General features: G+C 53.1%; 7 protein-coding genes and 1 pseudogene across 8 annotated transcripts; 6 read left to right on the plus strand and 2 right to left on the minus strand.

The window, feature by feature from the left end:
* B0H65DRAFT_427836 (cytochrome P450) lies at positions 1 to 1,901 on the plus strand (the record flags this gene model as incomplete). The annotated part of the gene is made up of 4 exons (XM_062824711.1): positions 1 to 306; positions 378 to 743; positions 816 to 1,688; positions 1,782 to 1,901. 4 exons carry the CDS (start codon positions 1 to 3, stop codon positions 1,899 to 1,901), a joined length of 1,665 nt encoding a protein of 554 aa, XP_062680565.1.
* Positions 1,902 to 2,098: 197 nt separating this feature from the next.
* Positions 2,099 to 5,977, minus strand: B0H65DRAFT_496057 (uncharacterized protein; the record flags this gene model as incomplete). The annotated part of the gene is made up of 2 exons (XM_062827792.1): positions 2,099 to 5,698; positions 5,755 to 5,977. The coding sequence occupies 2 exons, from the start codon at positions 5,975 to 5,977 to the stop codon at positions 2,310 to 2,312; spliced, it is 3,612 nt and encodes a 1,203-aa protein (XP_062680566.1). The 3' UTR covers positions 2,099 to 2,309.
* A 3,608-nt stretch (positions 5,978 to 9,585) lies between these two features.
* Positions 9,586 to 10,766, plus strand: B0H65DRAFT_549957 (activator of Hsp90 ATPase; the record flags this gene model as incomplete). Its single annotated transcript, XM_062829703.1, has 3 exons — positions 9,586 to 9,808; positions 9,945 to 10,680; positions 10,748 to 10,766. 3 exons carry the CDS (start codon positions 9,586 to 9,588, stop codon positions 10,764 to 10,766), a joined length of 978 nt encoding a protein of 325 aa, XP_062680567.1.
* Positions 10,767 to 11,941: 1,175 nt separating this feature from the next.
* Positions 11,942 to 13,593, plus strand: B0H65DRAFT_229854 (carbon-nitrogen hydrolase). Its single transcript, XM_062822163.1, has 2 exons — positions 11,942 to 12,170; positions 12,397 to 13,593. Exons 1-2 carry the CDS (start codon positions 12,126 to 12,128, stop codon positions 13,399 to 13,401), a joined length of 1,050 nt encoding a protein of 349 aa, XP_062680568.1. The 5' UTR covers positions 11,942 to 12,125; the 3' UTR covers positions 13,402 to 13,593.
* Positions 13,594 to 14,678: 1,085 nt separating this feature from the next.
* Positions 14,679 to 16,390, plus strand: B0H65DRAFT_509798 (uncharacterized protein; the record flags this gene model as incomplete). The annotated part of the gene is made up of 4 exons (XM_062828346.1): positions 14,679 to 15,833; positions 15,943 to 15,992; positions 16,163 to 16,184; positions 16,229 to 16,390. 4 exons carry the CDS (start codon positions 14,679 to 14,681, stop codon positions 16,388 to 16,390), a joined length of 1,389 nt encoding a protein of 462 aa, XP_062680569.1.
* Positions 16,391 to 16,473: 83 nt separating this feature from the next.
* Positions 16,474 to 16,556, plus strand: B0H65DRAFT_t294 (annotated as a pseudogene). The gene has a single exon. The product of its transcript is annotated as a tRNA-OTHER (tRNA).
* Positions 16,557 to 17,313: 757 nt separating this feature from the next.
* Positions 17,314 to 19,770, plus strand: B0H65DRAFT_558940 (uncharacterized protein; the record flags this gene model as incomplete). The annotated part of the gene is made up of 5 exons (XM_062830116.1): positions 17,314 to 18,484; positions 18,608 to 18,850; positions 18,927 to 19,594; positions 19,620 to 19,682; positions 19,725 to 19,770. Exons 1-5 carry the CDS (start codon positions 17,672 to 17,674, stop codon positions 19,768 to 19,770), a joined length of 1,833 nt encoding a protein of 610 aa, XP_062680570.1. The 5' UTR covers positions 17,314 to 17,671.
* A 470-nt stretch (positions 19,771 to 20,240) lies between these two features.
* On the minus strand, positions 20,241 to 23,641 carry B0H65DRAFT_229884 (uncharacterized protein). The gene is made up of 2 exons (XM_062822164.1): positions 22,971 to 23,641; positions 20,241 to 22,915 (listed from the first exon to the last, which is right to left on the minus strand). Exons 1-2 carry the CDS (start codon positions 23,181 to 23,183, stop codon positions 20,354 to 20,356), a joined length of 2,775 nt encoding a protein of 924 aa, XP_062680571.1. The 5' UTR covers positions 23,184 to 23,641; the 3' UTR covers positions 20,241 to 20,353.
* Between the last annotated feature and the right edge of the window lie 954 nt (positions 23,642 to 24,595).

The following is a 24,595-nucleotide window of genomic DNA, read 5'->3' on the forward strand; positions in this document are numbered from 1 at the left end:
ATGATCACAGACATGATAATACGCGTGCTGGCACAGCACTGGCCAGCAATATTTCTCTCAGTGCTTGTGGGATGGCTGGTTAGGAACAGATATCACAATGGTCTGAACAAGTACCCGGGTCCGTTCCTGGCGTCGTTGACAGACTGGTGGAGGTTCATCGATGTGTATAAGCGGAGACCAGAAGTTACACACATATCACTTCACAAGAAACATGGTTCTATCGTGCGTCTTGGACCCAACACTTTGTCCTTCTCGGACCCAGAGGCCATCAAGACCATATACGGTCTTAACAAGGGGTTTGTGAAGGTGAGTCTTGACCACGAAGCGGCTTCGATTCAAAAGAACATCTGAGTTGTCCACTAACTCTCAACAAACAGTCCGACTTCTACGTCGTCCAACAATCCACCGTCAAAGGCCACAACCTCCCCTCCCTCTTCAGCACAACCGACAACGACTTCCACGCGCAATTCCGCCGCTGCGTCAACTCCGCCTTCGCCATGTCAGCCCTCGTCCAGTATGAGCCGTTCGTCGATAACACCACCAAGCTCTTCCTGAAGCAGACCGAGAAGCTGTACGTCGAAGGCGGAGCAAAGGCGTGCGACTTCACCCGCTGGTTGCAGTTCTATGCGTTCGACGTCATTGGTGAGATAACATACAGCAAGAGACACGGGTTCATCGAACACAACGAGGATATCGACGGGATTGTTTCGTACCTAACCAAGTTGTTCAACTATGTCGCTCCAGTGAGTCCCACTCACTCCCTTTACCTATCCTCCGTTCTTGCATCCCAAAACTTACAATAATCATGTAATTAGATCGGCCAAATCCCCCTCCTAGACCGGCTCTTTCTCAAAAACCCTCTCTACCTCAAACTCTCCCAATGGGGCCTGATAGACGGCACCATGCCCGTCGCCGCCTTCGCCCGCGCCCGCATGGCCGAGCGCTTACCCGAACTGCAGCAAACCGACTCCTCCAAAACCATCCTGCCCACCTCGGAAAAACAGGCCACCCTCAAGGTCCAAACCCCCGACCTCCTCTCCAAGTTCCTCGCCGCCCGCTCCGCCCGCCCCAACTTCATGACCGACACCCTCGTCCAGACCATGGCCGTGTCCATGGCTTTCGCGGGGTCCGAGACCACCGCCATTTCGCTTTCGGCCGTGTTCTACTACCTGCTCCGCACCCCGCGCGCGCTGGCTCGTTTGCGGGAGGAAATTGACAGCGCGGCTCGCGCAGGGAGGTTCAGTGATTATGAGACGGGACTGGTTACGTGGCAGGAAGCCCAGACGCTGCCGTACCTGGATGCGTGTGTGAAGGAGGCCTTTAGGTTGCATCCTGCTCCGGGGTTGCCGATGGAACGGGTTGTTCCTGCCCAAGGGATGGAGATTGTGCCGGGGGAGTGGGTCAGGGGCGGGACGGTGGTCGGGGTTTCGGCGTGGGTTTTGCATAGGGATGAGAATATTTTTGGAGGGAGGTATGGGGTGGAGGAGTTTAGGCCGGAGAGGTGGTTGGTTGATGAGGAGACGATCTCGAAGGAGAATACTAGCGAGAGGGAACAGGAGGAGAAGAGGATCAAGACGATGAATGGGCATATGTTGCAGTTTGGCATGGGGAGTCGGACGTGTATTGGGAAGAATATTAGTTTGTTGGAGATTTATAAGTTGGTGCCGAGTTTGTTGAGGAGGTTTGAGGTGAGTTTACTACCCCTTTCCCTTTTTTCCCCCCCACTATCTGAGTCTGTTGTTGGGGAGAAAGTTGCTAACGAGTGTGGTGGCGAAAAACAGATCGAATTCGATGATCCGAGCAGGGAGTGGGAGATTGTGAATGCTTGGTTTGTGAAGCAGAATAACTTCATTACTAGGTTCAAGGTGAGGGATATCGTTATGCCTGAGAACAAGGAATAAGTGGCTTTGTATTTTGGGTTTTGTGGAGGTGTTTGGCGTCGGGATAGTTTACTGTTTTTGAGAAGTTCGTGGGGGGGTGTATGAACTGAATGGACGCTCTGGTAAATACCTACCTAGATAGTGGCTCCATCTCAGAGTGGAAGTACAACATACGAACTTGAGGCGTGTTTGCACGAAGATGAACTAGATAAATAAAAATCTTTTTATCTACGTTGGTCTGTATATTTATGCTTGTGGGGGGTATCAACAAAAAAACGAACGATGTATCCAAAGAAGCGGCTCAAGTACATCAAAGTCCCTCAAGCAAGATGTCCAAAAGAAAGTAGACAAGCCCCATTACCCGATCGCGACTTCCCTACTGCTCAGCCGCAGTCCTCCTCTTTCTCTTTTTTTTTTTCACAATCTTCCTCAAACACCTCCAACACCCCCATCCTCCAAACTCTCATCCCACCCCCCAGTCTCCAACAACCACCCACCAACCCGCTCCTTAACCCCCCCAATCGTCTCCCCCAGCGCCTCATTCCACTGATCCTGCACCACCCTCACCTTCTCCTTCAAATCCTCCGTCAATCTCTGCCCTTCCTCCACCCTCATCTGATCCACCCTGCTCGCATCCCGTCCATCACTCTCCATCACCTTCGCCTTGGCGCTCACGCACGCCTCCTTCACCTCGTGCAACAAACACAACAAATTCGTCTGACTCTCGATAAACTGATACGTGCTCTTCTCCGCATGCAGCAGCAGACTAAACAGGTACTGCAGCGGGTGTTCCACATAGCTCGGATTCTCCTCGTACTCCGACGCTGGGATCTGGATCTGGAACCCCTCCATGGAAGCGGGGATGTTATCCAGCACAGATCTCTTTAGGGGGGGCGCGATGTCCCAGAAGGCGGACAACTGCGCCTCGACGCCGCGGACGACGGTTTCCTCGACCACGTCCCGGAACTGTTGGGTCCGGTGCAGGACTTCCTCGTGGTAAGCCAAGGCGCGCTTGGCCGCGTCTTCGGCGAAGAAGGTCGTGGCGCTGGCGATCTTGTCTTGTTGTCCCTGAAGCAGGCGGTAGGGCGTCAGGACGACTTCGCGGTAGCGGTCGTTGCGGTCGGACAACAAATCGTAGAGCGCGCGGTGGAGGGTTTCGCGGGCTTCGAAGATCCATTTGAGTAAGGTGAGTTTTTCGAGCAGCTCCGGCTGCTCGTCGCCTTCTTCTTGGGGGAGGTTGGGGTTGGAGTCGTGCGTTTCGTCGAAGAGGCGAGAGCGGAGGGAGTCGAAGAGCTCGGTGGCTTTGGTGATGCGGGTTTGCAGGATCTCGTTGACGGGCACGACGACGGCGGTTTGGAAGGTGTCAAAGTCGGATTTTTCGAGGTCGTTGATTCGGTTGTTTTCGGATGTGTTGGCGTCCGTCTCGATGGCGGCCGCGTCGGCGTAGCCGATGCTGCCCGAGGCGATTTCGGACTGGAGGTTTTGGCGGAGGGCTTGGCGACGCTGTTTGGCGGCTTCGGCGGCGTCGAGGCGCGCTTTGGTGCTGGCGAGCTTGAATTTCTCTTTGATGGCGTCGATCTCGGTCATGTCGCTGATGATGCGGACCGAGCTGCGGGTCTGGGTGAGCTCCGGGTGGTTGTTGTTGACGGCCGGGTGGTGGCGTGGGTAGGGTGGTGGAAGGGTCACCAGGCGAGAGACGTCTAGGTGCGCTGGGTTGGGTGTGCTTGGGGTTGAGTAGTTGGATAACACCGAGTTGCGGGCTGATTGTTGTTGCGGTTGTGCCGGTGTTGTTTGGTCTTGCTGCTCGTGCCATCCCACCTTCTCAGGGGGGTATTCAGAGTCGGAGTAGCGCTGGTTGTTACTCGGGCCGGCTGATGCGTCGTCGATCCACTGGAGAGCTTCTCTGGCCTCCTTGGGGACGCCCATGTATTTGGATTCCCTCTTTGATCGTTCCATCTTCGTCGACGGCGCACCGCTAGAGTCCGCTTCCCACCATCGACTTGCCGGACGTCCTCGAGAGTCCTGCTCATCCACCGCATCGCTCACGCTCATACTGAGGATGGGCGACAACGAGGGCATGTAGTTCGAAGTCGGCCAGTTGTTCGCATTTGGTGTGTTTCCACTACTTCCTGGCGTCATCGGCTGGCTAGCACTCGAAGGCGTGATGGGCGTTTGTCCATGGCTATTGGGGTTTCCACTGAAGACAGAGCCGATAGAGCCACGATGTGACCTGGGCTCCGAAGACTGCGGTGTGGTCAGTTCGATAACCCCGCTTGTAGCAGAGTTCGAGGACTCTCGTCTGATGTGAGTATCCATCGGTCGGAATAGGTCACGAGTTAGGTCGAGGATCTCGGAGCCCATAGCCCCTATGGCAGCCCCGTATCTTTCCCTTCGTATCCTGGATTCACTGACAAAGAACTCGGCAAACAGGCGGACTCGCTCGGCATCACTCGATGCCGTCATTTCTTTCTGTGCAAAAGCTGTGAAGCGCTCGATGGTTGCGTGTGTGAACTGCTCGTTACTTTGATTGATGACCGAGTGACGTGTTAGGTGAGTAGCAGGCACATGAGAGGTCGAGGAAGCGCGGCTTCCGGTGGGAGGTGTCGGAAGAGCCTTTGGTGCAAGAGCCTGGTGGTCCTCGGTATACCGATGGGTTTCCGATGACAGTCCTGTTGGGGTTAGCTGTCCAGAATGAGCCTGATTCGAGCCCATGGCCCGAGGCGTGGTGCCCTTAGATTCGTGGCTGTTGTCCATCGACTCTCCCGTTCTAGGACCGTCACTCATTCGACTGGACCTCGGTGTCCCTCGGGTGATTGTCAACCGTCTCTGCAATCCACCTGAGCCTGGAATGACAATATCCGAAAGATCCTGCGACCCATCCATGGAGTTACGAACGTTCCCTCTCGTTCGGCTTTCCGTCCTTCGCTCACGGATTGTCTTGTCGGTTCTCTGAGCGTAACTCCTAGCCAGCGAACCCATCGAAGCTTCTGAAGACACTGCTGATTGGGGGTGTGCACTCGAACTTGCGACACTCGCAGTTTCCGTTGCAGCAGGTACCCTGTTGTCAGGAGATGGTGTTCGGGCTTGGGCTTGAGCGTTCGACATGACCTCGGTATCCTGCCAATTTGCTGGGGTAGGCGGAACAGGCCCCAAAGTAGTAACTCCGCTGGGAGGGGGCCTGCGAGTGGGAGGCGAGACCATAGGGTCGCTTCCAGAGGGAAATCTCTGAACGCTTTGGGTGCTTTGTGATCGTGCTGATGACGGCGGAGGACCCGGTGGCGGAGGCGGAACGGGCATTGCCGAATCCCATCTAACCTGAGATGACGATCGGGACCTGGCCGATGTCGGTGTAGCAACCGCAGGCGTTGATACTGCTCTTCGTGCCGCAGGGGCCAAGTTTGCCGTTTGCTCGGGCTGGGGTATTTGCAACGTCAAAGGCCTCGGCGAGTTCGCGTTCCCATTCATAACGCGAGACATAAGCCCTTGATGTCGGACCGGTGGATGAGCATCTACCGGAGTGCTTGTCTGTTGTTCTCGTCGCCTGCTCAATGACGGAAACCCAAACCGCCTTTCTCGTGACGACTCTCTCGTGCCAGGAGGTGGTGGAAACGATGCAGTTGCAACCGGCGGCTCTGTGGGAGGCCGTTGAGCTGGGGGTGCCGGCGGTGGTGGAGCTCGGGCTGCGGAGATGTTCGCCCCGTGGGACGGCTCTAGCACCATACTCATCGGCCTTGCGCTGCGTGGAGGTGAATACGGGGGTGGAGGTGGCGGGGTTGCTAACATGGTCAGCATAGCCTTTGGATCAACACTCCTGTTGACTTACCTTGAGGCTCAAGATAAGGATGGCCCTGCGGTGGTGGGAACTGCTGCATACGGTCAGAGCCAGGTCCCAAGGCCGGAGACGCAACCCATTCCTGGGGATTATATGGCTGAATCGCGCTTAGAGGCGTCTGGTTCGATGAGAAGGCGTGAGAAGTCATCGACACGGCCGAGAGCGGTGTGTTGGCGTGATGGCCGTGGTATCCCCCCAGTGATGCCGTTAAGAGAGGGTTGAGGCCGGCGCGGAGGCGCGCCGTGGGATCTCGCGAGGAACTCATGGCCGAGGGTTGTCGAAGTTGTTCCTGATTTAGCCCGGACGGTACCACAACGTCCACACAAGGACCTGCGGGCTGACTGTAAACCCTTTTAGACCTAAAAACAATGGGATATCGGTAGTGCTGGATGAGATGTCGACGGCGTGCCGGATGCCTATTGATCCCCAAAGCCGTGCCTCAAACCCGCACCAAGCATAATCCTCAAATTCGTCGCCACAACTCCATTCACAGTCGGAGGCGGTCGGAACGTGGGGTTATTGTTTAGGACCAGGCCATCACAGGACGATGCCAGGACAATGTTATTGACGGTATGACAAAGGCCCCAATGAGAGTTTCCGGTCAACCTGTCGGTTGAAGGCGCGGCTGAGGAACAGCTGGAGGTTGCATCCACCGCTTGCGCAAGTGGTAGATGAAGTGCAGTTCGTTGGGTTGGGCTGTATAAGCGGTCCGCTGAATGTTTGTGAGGAGGTGAAAGAAAGGGAGAGGTGCGGCAACGCTCACACTACATAGATGTACTGTGTAGACTCATACTCCATAGGCTAACCAACACAAGAACCCCGGTCTTTTAGGTTTTGCGGGCGGCGAGCTAGTTGTGTAGCATTGCCAATGCACAAAACGCGGGAGCCGGCCTCCTGTTTAAACTGGCCTAGACGACTGGTCGATCTTGGCAACTGGGAGGCCGGGCCTTCTCCAAGAGGAGGTGGTCTTCCGATGGTGATACTGCTGGCCCCTATACGTCCCGTCGTCTGTTATCACAGCTCCAAGAGATGAAACCGTGATGTGTACGATGCCCTTCCATACCATGGTACCTACCACATGCTTGATTGCGGATACAGTGAGGTTGCAGACGGACGGGAACATGTGCACGAAAACGGTTGCAACTCTCGCCCTGGTCTCTCCTGCTGTTAATTAATAAGGTGGCCACAGCTATCCTCTATTTCCTGACAGTTTGACACCGTCAAGGCTGCCTCTGTGCGTTTCCCCGTCCACATGGTGTCCAGATGGGCAATAGTTATATCTATGAGCAGCCCAACTCACGATAGGCACCAGAAAGCCCAGGCATAAAGGAGACAGATCCGGAAGTGGCCCCTGACTTGGAGGAGAAGATGGTGTGCCCGTGTTACCGTTGGCTAGGCACTGAGTCGTGCTACAGTCTACCCCGCGATGAACGGTGACAAGCTGATAGGCAGCTGGTACAACATCACAGGAAGTGTTTCGATGTCAAAGAGGTTGGGTGGGTGTGGTCGAGAGAGCAAGCAAAAGCTTCTAGGGAAGAGGAGTTCATCCCACAGTACCTCCGCGTGGTACGGTATCCCATGCAAATCATCGACTGAAAACTCCACCGGATATCGTTGCCCACGGCCGGGTCTGGAAATTCATCGCCAAACTGTTTTTTTTTCCCCTTCTTCGGCCGAGATATGGACTTTTTGGCATCACATCCGGGGGCCACCCCTCAAAGTTGAAAGCCCAGAAGGCAGCTCCGAGGCGATTGGTGAAATGAAAATGGCGTGTCCGAGCAATCTATTCTTGGATCAAGGGCGAAACTCAAACTCCGTACCATGTCCGTGATTCGTTGGATCCGTGATATGGTTGCCGGCGCTTAACCCCCTGTTGTTTTTGGGAAGTGTGATTCGACAGCTCTTTCAAGAGAAGCTCGAAAGATACGATGGACCCACTGAAGTCCCCCGTTGACGACGACGGCCAGGTAGATTTTGTTAGAGTGAAAAATGTCGGAATAGTCCCAAGATCGATGTTGCTCTCGATCATCCACGTGAAAAGATGTAACCGATCCATGAAGAAAAGAGTCCAAGAGCCGGGGCGATGAGTTATCATTGGCAGATTGGTCTCTGTAGAGACTTGTTGCCATTCACAGCTTCAACGGCAACACAGTGGACACAATACCTTACAACCCCAGCTAGCTCTTCCGGCCCCGTCTGTGAGACATCCCCAGTCCATGTCTCTGTGATATCGATTCCAGGACCACGGGCCTGCCGACTGTTCATCAGACATTGAGGCGTTGAAGTGCCGAGCCGCAAGATGTGCGTGTTGATCATTGATGTCGAGCATGCTTGCACAAAGCAAGACATTCCGCCGACAGTCCGCAATATCCTGAAGAACTCGTTCTCTCAAGGCTCATGTTCTCTGTGTGAAAAGCAGCCTTTGGGCTTTGGAATCTTTGCCATGTTGGTGTCTCTCACAAATTCGGCAAACCCAGGAACAGCAAGATGCCTCTAAATAGCAGTGCTATCTGTATTTCGATAGTACTAATCGCCACAATGTTCCTATCAGTGAAGTAAGACTGTAATTATATAACATTTCTAGCATTTCGAGCTGACCGGGTTTACAAACACAGGGTCGATTGGATGCTGGGTAAGGGCAGAAGTATACAGCAGAAAGATGATATATTAAGGGGAAGAATGCCTGTATGTAGGCATGCTGACATAGTAATACTAGCGAATTTATTCGGCGCCAGACCACGAGGTGAGCATGCCAGTTCTCTATCTCCCGAATTTGATCGTTCCCATTCATCGAGAAGTTGAATGGACGAGTACCTTAATTGGGAGATATAAAATAAACACTAAGCACCTCGATGCCTCAGACATTACCTACCGCTTGTGTGTTGTTGACGAATCTGAATGATTCATGTTCATCACCGGCCATATCTCTTCAAGACATGGCGTTTGGAAAGAAGATGCGAGATCCCGAGACGTGGGAGGCTCGTGTTCGTCTTCCCTGGAATTGGCTCATCTTCGAAACGTGAACAGTGGATGGAAGAGATTGAAGATTACGGTTTCAGCGCAATCCATCGGGGGTTTATATCTTTGAAGAGTGACGTCGTTCACATGTCTAGAAAGACGCATCGAACATGTCCAGGGCAGAAACCGAGAGAAGACAAAGTGCAGGCTGGCCAGTGCCCCTTTGATTGAATTGACTGATTGGCCAGACAGCTCAAGCTGAGGTGCAGTGCTGCACAGCTCCAATGAGACACCTGACAAAACGACCTCGGTGCCCCTCAGTCAGGCCCGACCATTACCCCGCCGGCATGGTGGTCACAGCTTCGCAGCACCAGCCTTACTGCCCCTGCTGTCCGCCCAAATGGAGCCGAGTCAGTTTTCTAGAGCTTTCCAAACAAAAACTCCCCGACCTGCGGCTCTTCCTTATTTTGTTTTTCTTCTCCGGCGAACCTCGCCCATTTCATCTTGACACTTCTTGTTCTCCCCGATTGACGACAGCAACGACCATCGATACCCCAACCGTTATTTGTTTGTGTTTAATAAGGTAAGACCGCAATTCCTCTCTTTTCCGTCTCCCCTCCGCTCTCCTTCAAATCCCACGCATTGCATTGCACACACACGCAATTGCCGCCGACACCGCGACACCACGGCTTCTATGATGATTGTTCAGCTGGCACCAGTCATAGGGTGACTTGTACTCCCTCCCTTGATGACGAACGCTGCGGTCTACCAGGACCACCTCTGATCTAGCCTTTCACAAACCACTTTTGCGCACATTATAATACGTTGTTTGCCAAAGCATTGCGCTAACCAGTGGTTCACAGATTCTTTTTTTCTAATTCCTAGTTCTTTGTCCCCCCTACCACAACCGTCAAAATGGTTCTGCACAACCCCAACAACTGGCACTGGGTCAACAAGGATGCCACCTCATGGGCCAAGCAGTGGTTTGAGGATAACCTCACCAAGCTTGAGGCCAAGGAGGGGGATGTGACTGCCAAGATTAGCAAGATTATTAGCATGGATGGAGATGTCGATGTTGCGCAGCGCAAGGGCAAGGTGATCACCATTTTTGATGTCAAGTTAACCCTGGAGTACACAGGTACGTTGTTCCGTAATAGAATAGAGCCATCATTGCACTTGAATCCTCCTTTTTTGCCTATATAGACTTGCCACTGCACCCACTGCTCGACGTGAAAAAATGAGGATCGCGGGCTAAAACTCCGTTTCGCATGTAGGCTCCACTGCCACCGACGACAATGTCTCGGGCACCATCACCGTTCCCGAGGTGTCCCATGAGTTGGACGAGGACGAGTTCGTTTTCGATATTGATATCTACTCGGATTCCAACGAGAAGAGGCCCGTCAAGGACCTTGTGCGCAACAAGCTTGTTCCCCAGCTCCGCAAGGAGTTTCTGAAGCTCTCCCCGGCGCTCGTCGCTGAGCACGGCAAGGATATCCAGCATGCTCCCGGCTCCAACCCCTCGAGCGGCTTCTCCACCCCCAAGTTCGTTCCTCAGCCTTCCTCCTCGAGCGCGCCCGCCGTCTCCTCCGCCCAGACCAGCAGCGGCGGTATTGTTAATAGTACTACTGTGACCGATCAAGAGGAGTTTCGTACTACCGCCGAGGAGCTCTACCAGACCTTCACCGACCCCGGCCGTTTGGCCGCTTTCACTCGCGCCCCTCTCAAGGTCTTTGAGGGTGCCAAGCCGGGCGGCAAGTTCGAGCTCTTTGGCGGAAATGTTACCGGCGAGTATGTTGAGCTCCAGGAGCCCACCAAGATTGTCCAGAAGTGGCGTCTTGAGCAGTGGCCCAAGGGTCACTACTCGACCCTGAAGATCGAGTTCGACCAGAACGACGTTGACAAGGTTACTGTTATGCGCGTCGAGTGGACTGGCGTCCCCGTCGGCCAGGAGGAGATTACCAAGAACAACTGGCTTGAGTACTACGTCCGCAGCATTAAGAGGACTTTTGGGTAAGTTTAGGCCTTCCTTACTAATCCTCGTACATCGTAGGACGCACTAACACGGAACGTCGCACAGCTTCGGAACTATTCTCTAAACCGGGAGTACACGATACAACAACAACACACATTTCGAACGAATGGGATCAAATGAATGACACGGCGTTTGTGGCGAAGCGAGTGGTTAGTGGGCAGGTTGATCGAACGGTTGGTTGGGATTGGCATCAATGGCATTCTAGAGCAACTTTTGTGAACAAACGGAAAGATTATTCAGCATTCCTCGATGGGCATATCGCCAGCAACGACTACGAACGAAGCCGATTTGAACAGGCGAGTGGCTCAGCGTTCGGCGATAACAACAATGACAACATATCGTCACGATATAACGAGATAAGTAGCGACAATTGAACTTGCATTTGCGAGTTGAACCGTTTTCCTTGTTCAAGGAGACGGTGGTGAACATTTTGTGTGAAGAGCATAACCACAAGGTTGCCAGCTGATGCGCTTCGACGTGTCAGATTGACATTCATCATCATTTTCCCCATTGATATGGATGCAAGCTCTGGCATAGATTGATATTCTTTTTGACCCATTGCTGGGCACCCACGTTGAGAGATCGTTCCGATCTCAAAGATAGGTGGGAATCAGTGGAGGTTACATTTCTTTGGCAATGCCGCTTCGTTTGTTATGAATACAGTCCAATACTGGTTTGTTTGTTAGCTCGAGACCTCTGGTCAACTTTCCTAGGCGTTTATACATCTAATTGATCCGTTTCGTTCCATAACCAAAGCGTGATCTTACCTTGCATATGCTATTTTGGAAATTTGATATGCCATATTGAATCTTGTTGATGCCTTTCCGACCCGTACCTAGCCATTTATCTTATCTCTTTATAGGGTTTGGGACAATTCGGGATAGATCTCGTCCAGTATACCAGGAGTACCGAGCTAACAAACAAACCAGCATTAGATTGTAGGATGGGTTCCGGCGTTTTGAGGTATGTGAAGTCTCATAACCTCGAAAGTTTGCCCTGGATGGTGGACTTGCACAGTAAATATCGTAGAATTATTAAGCCAGGAAGACAATTCACAGAGATCAGCTGTTCCAACAGTTCCAGTCGCGATAAGTGCTTACCCAATATTACCGCACATGCTCCACCCTTTCTGTTAGTCTGCAAACATCCACCGGTCATAAGGACGTTCCGTCGAAGAGGAAGCGGATATATCCGTGGCTATTGGAATAATGGATCGTTTTGAAGTCTACACATTCTAGCATGGGGTTACTATATTCATTGCTTCAGGCAGTGTTCTAGCTTCCGTACAGTGAAAGCGGCTTTGTTTTCATTGGTTGATGTCAACATCCAAGTAGCTATCAAAAGAAAGCTTGGAACGACTCTCTGCCTGACTCACCAACTTAAGCCGATACACTGACTGTCTACTGACACAAACAACGCAAAGATGGCGCCCAACTACAAGATTGCTCTCATTCAGTTCCAGCCAAAGGTATGTAGTGATGTAGGAATCTCTTTCACGAGCAAAATCTCGAGCGAGAACATCAAATGATATCACCACTCCACTTCCCGACCTGCTCAGTCAACCCCAACCCTTTCACAGTACATCAGCATGACCATATCACCACCGCAAACCACATAACACTACCTCTACCACTTCACAACTGTACAACTACAACTTACACAACATGGCGCTAACTCGTTGAAAATAAAAATAGGACGTCGCCGTCGAGGAAAACTTCCAAAAGGCAGCCTCCTACATCCGTAAGGCCGCCTCGGGAGGTGCCCACCTCGCCGTGCTCCCGGAGTACCACCTAACATCCTGGTGTCCCGAGCACCCATCTTTCGTCGCGGCATGCGCCGAATCCTCAGCCGACAACAGCTACCTGTCTCGGTACCAGTCCCTAGCGCGTGAGCTCAACATCAACATCGTGCCCGGAACCATTTGCGAAGTCCACCCCGTTTCTTCCGCCTCCTCAAAAAGTGAGGGGGAAAAGCCAAGTGACGATGGCGGTAACGGCAAGCAAGAACCCGCCACCTGGAAGGGTCAGTCCATCGAAATCCGCAACATGGCCTACTGGATCTCCGCCTCCACCGGCGACCTGGCCGGTTCCTACCAGAAGATGAACCTCTGGCATCCCGAGCGACCGCACCTGACGGCGGGGGACATCAAGCGGCACAAGCCCCACCGTGCCTTCGACACACCCCTTTTGAAGCCCGGCGGCCCCGACGGGAAGACCCAAGTCCCGATCCGAGCAGGCCTGCTCATCTGCTGGGACCTCGCCTTCCCCGAGGGGTTCCGCGCCCTGATCGCCGACGGCGCCGATATCATTGTCGTCCCGTCGTACTGGTGGGTGACGAAGGTGGATGAGAATACGGGGAGGAAGATCAGCCGCGATGACGAGAAGATCTTTTTGGAGAGCGTGTGCGTGACGAGGGCGTGCGAGAACACGGCGGCGATTGTGTACTGTAATGCGGGCGGGATGAGCCAGGTGGCGTTGCCGCTTAAGGGGGTGTTGCCGCCGGCCGGGGAAGAGGGGGATGGAAGGAAGGGAATCATGGGAGCCGAGACGGAGGAGATGCAGATTGTGGATGTGGACTTTGATGTGTTGAGGGAGTGCGAGGAGATGTATAAGGTTCGGATGGATATGGGTGGGAAGGGGTGGCATTATGAGTATACGCTTTGGAGGGATGGGGAGGGGGAGGTGAAGAAGGAGGAGTAGGAGTTCGAGTAGGCTGCCTTGATGCTTCGACGTCTCGAGTGAGTCGCCGCAATGTCTTCCAGTCGCAGTGCCCGACTTCCACACTCGACTCCCAGAAGTGGGTATGTATCCCGTCTCCTTGAAAGACTGCGTTTGCAATGTTATTGCCCTACGTCATTTGAGTTCCTTCATCCCATTTTTATACTCCCACATCTCAGCCTCATCAATGCAGCCTCATCGAAGTCCCGTCATTCGCTGGGATCACATGTGATACTCGAGCACGTCGTGTGTAAAGGTGCGCTGCTGTGCAGTATGGCCACAATGGCACTTGGAAGGCCAACATCACAGACACTGCACTCAACCCGCTTGAAACGTCGAATAATTGGAAGGCTCGCCTTGGTGGAATGGGAGATGCTAAGGACAAGCACGTGCTTGGGAGATTAGGAAGTTACGACTGCATCAAGGGAACGGTTGGACGGGTCGGTGAATGGAAGGAGGGGGAAGTCACGAGCCTCAACCACTTCCTTCCACAACTTTGTCACTCCCCCCTTGAGGCTCCTCCCTCCTTCGTCTTTCCCCTTTGCACCACAAGCGACCCCAAGAGATTCCTTTCCGAGAGGCAGACAATCACCAAACCAGGACACGACCAAGTCAGGTGCTCGTCAAAACTGACTGCCTGGCTTTCGTCCAAACGACTCCCCCCACCCTATCTCGTCGCAAATCCGGCGCAAGTCGAGTCAACGTCTCTTTTGCGGAGTAGAAACGTACTCATCGAGGGACGAAAACTCCATTATTCTACTTAACGCTGTCTCCTGAAACACGTTGGAGGTAAAAGGTATGTCCAAACCCCACGGAAAACCAACGCAGAAGCCCCTTGCAATATCCAACTTCCATCACCGCTATCGCATTACACTCTGCAATCAAAGGCGGGCCTTTACTGAAGGAAAGGTCAAACAGTCGTATAAAGGACAGGTCGTATCTCTCATTGTTGGGCTACTATCTTCTTCCTCTTGTTTGCGCGCATCAAACCACACATCTGCCAGCAACAGTGTCACAGCTCTGACCTGCCAACGACCTGCCAGCACAACGTGTCAGCAACCGAGTTACAAACTCTCGTGGACATCAAGCGCGAGCCCCATTGCTCCGACCACAATCAACAGGCGACGTAAGCTTGATTTCTCCGACGTCTTAAAGTTCTCCTCCGCGACACAACCCACGTCTACCCTTCCACCTTCTTTGCGACTGGATCCTAGCTTGGACTCACAACTCCATCACTTGTTCGCTTCCGGCATACAACCATGGTCAAAGAAGAGGTTTTCAACGTCGAGGATAACCCGTACAGTCGGGTTACTCCTGAGCATCTGCCCGAGTGCCTCAACTCCAAGACGAAGCAGCTTGAGCTGGCCAAGGCTATGGCCAACGTCTTCAGCGAGCAGGGCGCCAAAGCCACAGGTGCCACCTTCTGCAAGCACCAGGGAGTTGACAGCAAGACTGTCTTCGTGTCCATGAACGAAGGAACAGACATCGTCATCCAGTTCCGCCTCCGCTCTCTCGACACCACCCCTTTTGAGCGCGCCAGAAGCTGCCCCGGATTCGACCAATACGTCCCCAACATCCGGCTGGTAGCCGTCATTACCGACCCAAGGGACTTCAACAAGAAATCCTGGATTTACGCATCCAACCGCATTGTTGGCAAAACCTGGACGCAGGTTGTCCAGGAACAGGGTGTCCATATTCTCCCTAAGCTATGCAACTCACTCGGTCGCGCCCTTGCCAAGGGCTACATCAAGGACAAGAGCCACGAAGCAGTTGTCACACGGGTCCTTCCCTTTCTGATCCCTTTCTTGTTCACCCTGGAGCCTGAGATGAAGCCCTACAGATCCCTGGCCATGGAGATCCTGCGTCACCAAGACAAGATCAGCGAACTTCCCCTGTTCATGGCCCATTCCGACCTCTGGGCCGGTAATCTCATTGTCAACCCCGATACCCACGAGGTCATGGGCATCGTTGACTGGGAGGATTCGTTCCCTCTGCCCTTCGGCATCGGCCTGCACCGTATCCAGATGGTCGCCGGCGAGGACTTCAACTCGAACTGGCAAATCCCCAACAATTTTGAGGAGTCTGAGAGAGCTTTTTGGGCTGGAGTCATGGATGGAAGCCCCGAGCACCGCCAGAAAGAATTTCAGGAGAAAGCTCACATCATCGACCTTGCTGTTAAGATGGGCGCTCTGACTGCCGGGTTCGTCTACCAATACGACGATAAAGGAAACCTGATCCTCAAGCGCGATAGCGAGACAGGCAGTCCTCTCGTCAACGGCACTCTGCCCTTCTTGTTGAGTTATGAGATTCCTTTCCGCCGCGGAAGCGACAAGGGGCCGTACCCCGAGGGAATCGAGTGGCCTTTTGAGGGAGACGAACAACGCCAGTATAAGTGGATCTGCGAGTTGCACGAGGTGGGCCGTCCCCTTTCGGCCAAGAAGCCTTCTGTGTAAGGTTAGGCACTTTCAACTTCTTGGGAGTCTGGATCAGTCATATTGCATCATCTGTGGGCATGGGTCGCAGGAGTTGGGCGATGCAGGCAATTTGTTCGACTGGGGTATCTCGGACATGGTGTTAGATGAGATGGATCTTGGAGCATATTGGGGTTTGCTATTCCTGGCTTTTCTATCTCATCGCATGTATTACCTTTTGGCTTGGCTCTCCTCACCCGAGACACAGTCGATGTTGCATTCAGACATACCCGTCATCTAACAGACATATGGCAGTCGGATGACTGATTTAGGGACAGACTCGAGGATTTGCTGGTCAAGCCTCTTTCATTTCATGGTAGTCACTGTACTTAACACAGGTATTTAGCTTCTCAGTTATACCAATGCAGTGCCTTAAGCTACCATCATCTCTGTTTTCTGAATCTTCCAAAGCCTTCTCCAATTATGTGATGCTGCAGGCGTGCAGGACTCCTGCCATGCACATGCACCCCCGCCAACTCTCAACCCTCTCAACCCTCTGAACCCTCTCCTGCCCGCTCAAGTAACCCCCAATACCTGCAGGTAGGTACATAAGGCAAAGGTTATGGCCATCGTAATAACAAATGTTCGATTAGCTCAGCTGGGAGAGCGTTGTAGGTATACGAGATGTACCTACAAAGGCCAGGAGTTCAACTCTCCTATCGGACAAAACCCGGAGCACTCTCTCTTGATGCAGAGGGAGTGAACCGGGAAACCATTTTTGGGTTTCTTTTCTTTGTTCTTTTACCTTGCTTTTTTTGCTTTACTAACTGCTGATTTGATTTCTTGTTAAAATGTGTTAACAAAAACTATGTTGCTTAAGATTACCTCTAAGCTATCACTTTAGACTACGAAGATGCACACTCGTCTAGTACCAAGGCGAGCCCATCTGGTGCCCACGAACGCCTTGGTCATCGGTCGGGCAACCAAAGCACCAACACCAATCGACCACTGAGTCGCCGCCTAAACCATGAAATGGATGAGTTTGAAGGTAGAAGAACTACCGTAGTCGGCGAATACACATTGCCACTTATAGAAAAGCATCAACCGTTGTATCGTGGGCAGCAAATTCCTAGGAAGAAGTTGTTGAGGCAAGCAAGACCGCCAGGTTTCAGCCCGGTTGACAAGCTTCTCCGACTTCGTCTCTTCTGCACAAAATTCATGATAAGCATTTTGGATAATCCGGAGTCTCCTCCAAATCACAAAATATGAACAGATGGAATGTTTTACATTACGATAGATCATAGTGTCGTCGTTGAAGTCCCGGCATTTTCATTCAACCAACCCTAACCCGCGTGCTTGAGAATATTTACAACCCCTTTCTGGACCCCATTAGGCGCCATGACTGCCCCCGCTCTTATTTGTACAGCGCTGCACTTACAGTGCCTTCAGGCTCTTCTCTCAAACTCTCCCGCTGTGAACACAAGCCACGAAATTCATGATTGTCTGCACCAACATCCAACCAATGTTAATCAACACCAACGAACCGACTTAAAGGCCCGGTCAAGACCCAGCTGGATGATCAGCTACAGCCACTTACAGGATCAAACAGTTGTCCGCTAGCGGTTTAGAGCGTAACGGTGGGGTTTGGCCTGCAGGCCATTAACAGTGAGATGGTTGCAATGATGGCACTCACTCTTCCTCACCTCCGGCTTGATTCAGCTGAATGGCCTCAACGTTGAGAACTTGGGGTGAACAACACCAACAAATCCTCTTTATACTACCCACAAGAACAGCCGGGATTCATCTTTCAACTTTCCCGTATCTTTCGTAAGCCCACAACAATGGAGTCCCTCGCCCAGAACCTGGACCATCTAACCATCACCTCCCACCCCCCCTCCTCATCATTCTCCTCCTCTTCCTCCTCCTCCATCCCCGCGTGGATCCCCTCATGCTTCGCCTCCAGAGCCAGAGCAGCAGCAGCCGCAGCCAATAACAAACATACAAACCAAGATGACGATGACCAAATGGACCTCGACCTCGACCTCGACCCAGCAGCCCTCCCCAAAAACACAGTCCTCCACAATCACTCCTCAGCTTCCCCCACTGAATTCACCGAAGCCGTTTGGGGCAACCGCGTCTTCAACCGCCGCCGTGACTACTCCCTCACCCCCCATGTGCACGCCGTCGTTGTCCGTCCGCGCTCTACAGTCGAAGTCATCGCCGCCGTAGAGTACGCCAAGGCCACAGGCAAGCGGGTGAGTGTGCGGAGCGGCGGGGGACATAGTTGGGCGGCGTGGAGCGTGAGGGGGAGCGGGGATGCGGTGTTGGTTGATTTATGTGAGTTGGGATTGCCGGAGGGACTACCACCAAAAGCAACGACGGGTGATTATGAACATCATCATGGTGGGGGATATTACGGGGAGACGGAGGAGTTGTTGAGGGATGGGGCGGAAAGGGGACCGGCGGATGGATGTGTTTGGTATGATGAAGAGTCAGAAGTGGTGGCGTGTCCGCCGGCGATGACGGGACGGGAACTCAATGATTTTTTGGCGAGGAAGGGCGGAAGCTCAGGGAGGATGTTTGCAGGGGGAGATTGTCCTGATGTTGGGCTGGGAGGGTTTTTGTTGCAGGGGGGGATGGGGTGGAATTGTAAGGTGAGTTTGTTCTTTGAATTGGGATGTGGGTATGTTGTTGATGAAGCATCTATGAAGTAGAATAGGGGGGAGACTGTGTGGTGGGTATATGTTACTGACGTGAAGTTGGTGAGGAGAACACAGAACTGGGGCTGGGCATGTGAATCCGTCATCAGTATGGAAGTCGTGACAGCAGATGGTCAACACTTGCTCATCAACAAAGACTCCTACCCGGACCTCTTTTGGGCAGCACGCGGAGCAGGTCCCGGGTTCCCAGCCATCGTCACGCGGTTCTACCTCCTCACTCGGCCACTTCTGGAGATGTACCAAAGCCTGTACTTCTACCCTGTCTCACTCTTCAAGAAAGTCCTGCAATGGGAAATCAACGTATGTTATCCCCCCCTTCCCCTTCCTCACGTCACCTCTCTACCAGTTGTTTCATCTACTCACATACCCCGTCCAGATCGCACCAACCTGCGACCCAGGCATGGAAATAGTCTGCGTCTCTTCCCACCTGCGCACCTCCTCCAACCCATGCAACCTCAAAGACTCAGACTACGACCCCGAACCCACCATCCTCGCCTCCTTCACCCTCTTCACCACCTCCCGCTCCTCCGCCCTCGCCGCCCTGCAACCCATCCACGACCTCCACCCGCCCGGCACCAAACACCTGATCTTCTGCCAACCTACTTCCCTCACGCAGGAGTACACCCAGCAGTTGTTGACCAACCCGTTAGGGCAAAGGTATTGCTCTGATAACGCTTATATTTCTAATGATGATTTGTCGTCTTTCACCCCTTCTTCCTCCCCTTCCTCCCCTTCTGAGCAGCCTTCTGGGGCCGGATCCTCCTCATCCGGCTTTGCACACGAGGCTAGTACGGAATCTATATCAGTCCCCGACGTCCTCGAACAAGCTTTCACAACCTTACCAACAGTCAAATCCTCCGCCCTCTGGTTCTCCATGACCCCCCGCTCCCGCTCCCGCTGCCCGCTCCTCGATCCCCAGGGAGAACCAATGGCCCCCTCGATGCAGTCGGATCACTACTTTGCCGTTTACACCATCTGGTCGGACGCTCGAGATGACGAGCGGTGTACGAGGTGGGTTAGGGATATTTTTAGCGGGGTGGAAAAGTACGCCGTGTGATGCGGACTTTAGGGTGAGGAGGGCGCGGTTTTGGAGTGATGAGTGTGCGAGAAAGCTGAAAGAGGTTAGGAGGAGGTGGGATGGGGAGGGGAGGATGGGGGGGTTTTGTGAAGACAGAAAGGCGGATGAGGAGGTTTTGGGGAATGGGGGTGGGTGGGTTTGAGGCTTTGTGGGGTGATATAATCTACTACGTATCTTGTTGAACCAGGGGTTCACTTAAAGGTAGGCAAGGTAGAAAGATAGAAGATGCGGGTATAGGGATTTGGGAGGAGATCTTGGGATATAATAGGGTAGGATATCATTTCACACTGTTACCCCAACGGGGAATGACTGTTAGCAGGTTAGGTATCCAGCAAGCCAGCAATTCGTGCGGGGAGGATTGGAAAATCATCGATTGTATTGTGGCCTTCAGCAGGAAAACTAAGGTAGGTAGGCATCTGTGAAAAGCCCCAAGGGCTATCACCCTTCCAGAAATGCATCTGTGAAATCAGCCAGGGCATCTGAGAAGCAGATGAAGGCATTACTGACCGGTAGAAAGGCCAGTGTAAAAAGGAAAGAAAAATCGCAAGCCCGTTACCCCCTCCTCCTTCAGCCGGTAGAGGTAGTTAGAGACCTTGTTAAAACATGAAAAAGGATATCGACCACCAACGCCTACCCCAACACCAAACATGCATATCGCTCCAGGGTAAAGACATCGCAAGTTCACTTGAACTGGTTCAGCCCCGTCCTCCAGCGTCTCACCGACCTCAAACCGAATCAACCATCTCGACATCGCTATCATCCGCTCCTTCATAGCCACTATCCTGACCCTCTCTGTCATTCCCATTCTCGTCACCCTTCTCCTCCTCGATCGTCATCAACTCCCCATCTCCATGTCCACTTCCACTTCCACCACTTGTCCCATGCTCATCATCTTCAGCGTGTTCGTCATCCTCATCAGCATTCGTCAAATCAACACTATCCCTCTCACTTGTACCTCCCGACTGCCTCTGTCTCTGCCTCTGGCTGACAAACAACCCTGAAGACCCCGATGATCCCGAACTCCCTGACCTTACCGACAACCGTGCCAATGATCGTCCACAACTAGAAGCCGTCCCCGCTCGACTCCCACTTCCACTCCCACCCCCATTCGCACTTGCGAACGACCCAGCCCTGGAAACCGACCTGGAAACCGACCTAGACATTGACATAGACATCGACATAGAACCCCTCCTCGAAGCAGCCACACCTGCAGCCGCAGACTCCAAAGCAGCTGCGTTGTTAGGAGGCAGGTACCTAGCCCCCGCCGCCGACGCTGGTTGGATGTTAAGCAACGAAGCGAAGCTTGGGGGACCTAAGAATGGAAGGTTCGCTGGGACGGAGATGCCTCTGTCCATGAGACTGGGAGTCATGAAACCCATGGGGGTTAGGGAGTGGAGGCGGACGGGGACGGAGGCGGTGGTGCTTGGGGCCTGGTGATGATGGTGGTTGTGGTGGTGGTCGCCGTCGTCGGCGTCGTCGTCGATGAGCATCGGGGTTGCTGCGTCGCCTGTGCTGCTGCTGCCGTGGCGGCTGCGGCTGGGGTCGCGGTGGTGATGGTGATGGTTGTGATTGTGTTGGCTGACAAAGAGGCTATCCTCCTCTGAGTCGGACTCTGAATCAGATAAGAGTTCGATTAAGATACTACCGGCCGCGCTTCCGGTATGTGGTGAGTCGGTCTCTGTGTCAGAATCGGAATCACTGAGATCGATGGCATCGGCAATGGATCCTCCCGCGGCACTCATGGCCATGCCTTGGGAATCATCCGAATCCGAATCCGAGTCGGAGGAACCGGATGACATTGAGGTGTCATGGTCGACGGGTATACTCGGGGACGGTGTAGGGTTGCTGCGCGCTGCGTTGACGTTGACGTTGGCGAAACAACCTCCACGACCTCTGCCGGAGGCACCTTGACCTCCACGGCCTCTGCTCGCGTTTCCCCTGGCAACCTGACCACGTCGGGCGGCAGCAGCTTTTCCCCGGTCCCCTCGTCCCCGAATTGCCGGACCTCCACGACCATGATGCGGTCCACCAGAAGAACTTGAGCTCGAAGAACTCGAGCTTCCCGAATTCGAAGAATGCCCCTGTCTTGGACCACTACTAGCACTCATACGCGACAAGATGTCAGCATCATGAGGGAACCCATCCTGTCTTAACTGGTCATACGACCGTATGCCACCATTGTCGATATAAAAGCTTTTGACCAGCTCCCAATCTGCCCGGCCGGGGTTCCAAGCCTCTTGCTGGTGGTCATTGTTACTGAAAAGAGGCTGCAGATTCTCTAGCTTTGAGCTTTCCCGACGGCTGGCCACTTTCTGCATAGTAGCAGTATTCGTAACGTCCTCCACGAATGACCAGTCCGCCACGGGCTCACGGGTAGCAGTCCCAGATATGATAGCCTTGTGAAGGTCGTAAAACCGAATCCATTCCAGGCCGCGGAGGGCATAGATGAAGTCTATGCCCTGAATGCAGCGGAGAGCGCGAAGTTTGCGCTGGTTAGGCTGGCCAGCCGTTTTGCCGTCCATGAACTCCTTGATAGCCCGGGTTTCATATCGGCGACGGCTGTAATGGCTGCTGCTTTCGTCGACGTGGATCACCAGGGTCCTAAGACGATGACAGTCCGGCAGAAAGCTGAGGGGGAAGGTCCGCCGGGAGTAAGGGATACGGCCCTTTTCGTCCAAAGGAACGGTCAGGTATTGATTACCGGTTAAGGTAATTTCGAGGTGCTGGAGGCGGTCGACGCGGGCCGGACCAATCCCTTGACAGAAGCGGAGGAACTCGCCGAGGCTGGAGAAGGCGAAGGTGTTGAGGCCGTAGAAGCAGTGAATGCCGATGAAGTAGAAGCGACGGCAGACGAGGAGGATGCGGAGGAGGGAGTTGGGGGGTTGGCCGCTGTGAGTGATACTGCAGTTTCGCTCTCCATAGAAAAAGGTGTGTTTGAGGCCACTTCGTTTTCTGAGGGCCGCTTCCTCGGGGAAATCCTCGTTTGGGACGAAGGGGTCTAGTCGGGAAATGGCGTGGATGAGGTTTCCCTCTTTGTATAACCAGAGTCTAAAGATTCTGGCTTGGACTTCAACCGGGAGGGCGTTGAAGTTGAACTGTCTGTTGTCGACGGGTCCAAGTAGGTCCGGAACCGCCGCATCTCCTTCCTCTGGCGTGACGAATTTGATGTCTGGATGGTGCCATTTGACATTGACGCTCATATTCTCCTCCTTGTTACATTGTCTGCATACCTCATCCCATGACGGGTCTCCGGTTAGCAGGTATTGGCGTAACATTCGTGGCCAGGTCTAGCTGATGTCAGTCCCTTTTCTCAGTGGGTAAGTTGTCTTTGATGATACATACTCTTTGGGTGTGCTTTGAAGACCTTGCCCGCAACCGTGCAATTTCTGCCCGTAACTCGGTATTCTCTGTTTCGAGGGCAGCCTTTTCTGCTCGGAGAGTGTTGTTCAGGCCTTCCAGAATGCCACGATCGCGGGTACACTGCGAGTTCGTACAGTGGCCTTCTTGATCTGGCACATCTCCATTGAGAGTGGGCGGTGGCGTGAGGTTGTCCATGTTCTGCTATCTCCTGTCTCTGCAGATGTCTCAATGAGGGAGAAGGAATTCGATCAGTTGAGTGTCAACCGGCGCTGAGCAAGACGATACTCGGCTAACCAGTGATGCATGAGTGAGTGACCGTGTGTGCCCGCTGTGATTGAGTGAGGCCGGATGGCGTGTGAAAAGTGAGTTGAAAGAGATATGATATGCTGAGACAAGTTTGGATGTCCGGCGAAGGAGATGATATAGGAAAGGATATGAGAGAAGATAACAGCAGAGAATGAGGCCGTGATCCAACCAGCCTACCTGAGGCTTGTTGGAGATATCGTTCACGTTTGTCAAAACCTAGGGCAAGGAGAAGAATATTGTAAGCCGGAAGGAGAGAAGTAGAAGCCTTCTTGTAGTGGCAGAACCCTGAGCTGCGAGAGGCGTACGAGTGTTGACGATGAGCAGAGGGAGGAGGCTACTGGCTCCCGTCACGGAGGTAGATATGGAAGATTTAGTTTGATGGAAGCCGAAGTGGGTTATCGGATGAGTCTGTTGGTATCGAAAAGGATGAAAAGGGAACACATGGGCATCAAGTGGATGAGTAGAGGCGAGGAAGGACTGAAGATTGGGGGTTATTTCCGGTGGTTCTCGTGGGAAACAAGCAGGTAGTCTGTTGGACTGAAATGTGGCATTACTGGAACCACTGGACCGACTTGGTGGAGGAGAGACTGCGAGAAGATAGCGATAGCGTTAAACCGGCGGAAACATGGTCTGTAGATGTAAGTAGCATGTTCAACCGAGATATCTTGGACAGGGCCCTCTCAAGCTGGGTCTTCCTCGAACTGAGGTTTCTTGGACTTTTACCCCAAGAACAGGGTCCTGTTTAGGCAGGATAAGTTCAGTCCCATATTTGGACCGTTTGCGTGAGTGACTCCGGTGCGAGTAAATGATGCCAACAGGAAGTATCACTTGGCCAAGGGTCGCGGGATTAGAGGAAGATTGTATATTGGATTCAGATGAAAACGGTTCGGCGAGATGGGTCGTTGCCGGGGCGAAAGCGGAGGACTTGTTTACTATGGCGAAGGCAAACACAGGCTGGGAGACGGTGAATGTCACAGGTAATATCCTCCTGACGCTGCGAGTGATGTTGTCGTTGACTCGGCTTTGCTGGCACTTGGCGGGGACGTAATGGAGGCGGATTCCCAACCATGAGCAAGCACTCTTCCGTTCAACACATTTCGAATCTCGAAGTTTTTCTGATTCCAACGTCCATTGCACTGATAACACAGATTTCTCGACACAATCAGAAATTGGATGATGATTATAATTCGCATCTTTCGGATGTCGTTGATGATTGTAGGTAAGCTGAAAGTATCCGCCGTCCTTTGCGCCTGGAGATGATCAGATGCAGAAAGAGAGCCGACAGACGGCCTATATGAAGG

Source organism: Neurospora tetraspora, assembly GCF_033439725.1.
Source record: "Neurospora tetraspora strain CBS 560.94 chromosome Unknown B0H65scaffold_5, whole genome shotgun sequence".
NCBI lineage: Eukaryota > Fungi > Ascomycota > Sordariomycetes > Sordariales > Sordariaceae > Neurospora > Neurospora tetraspora.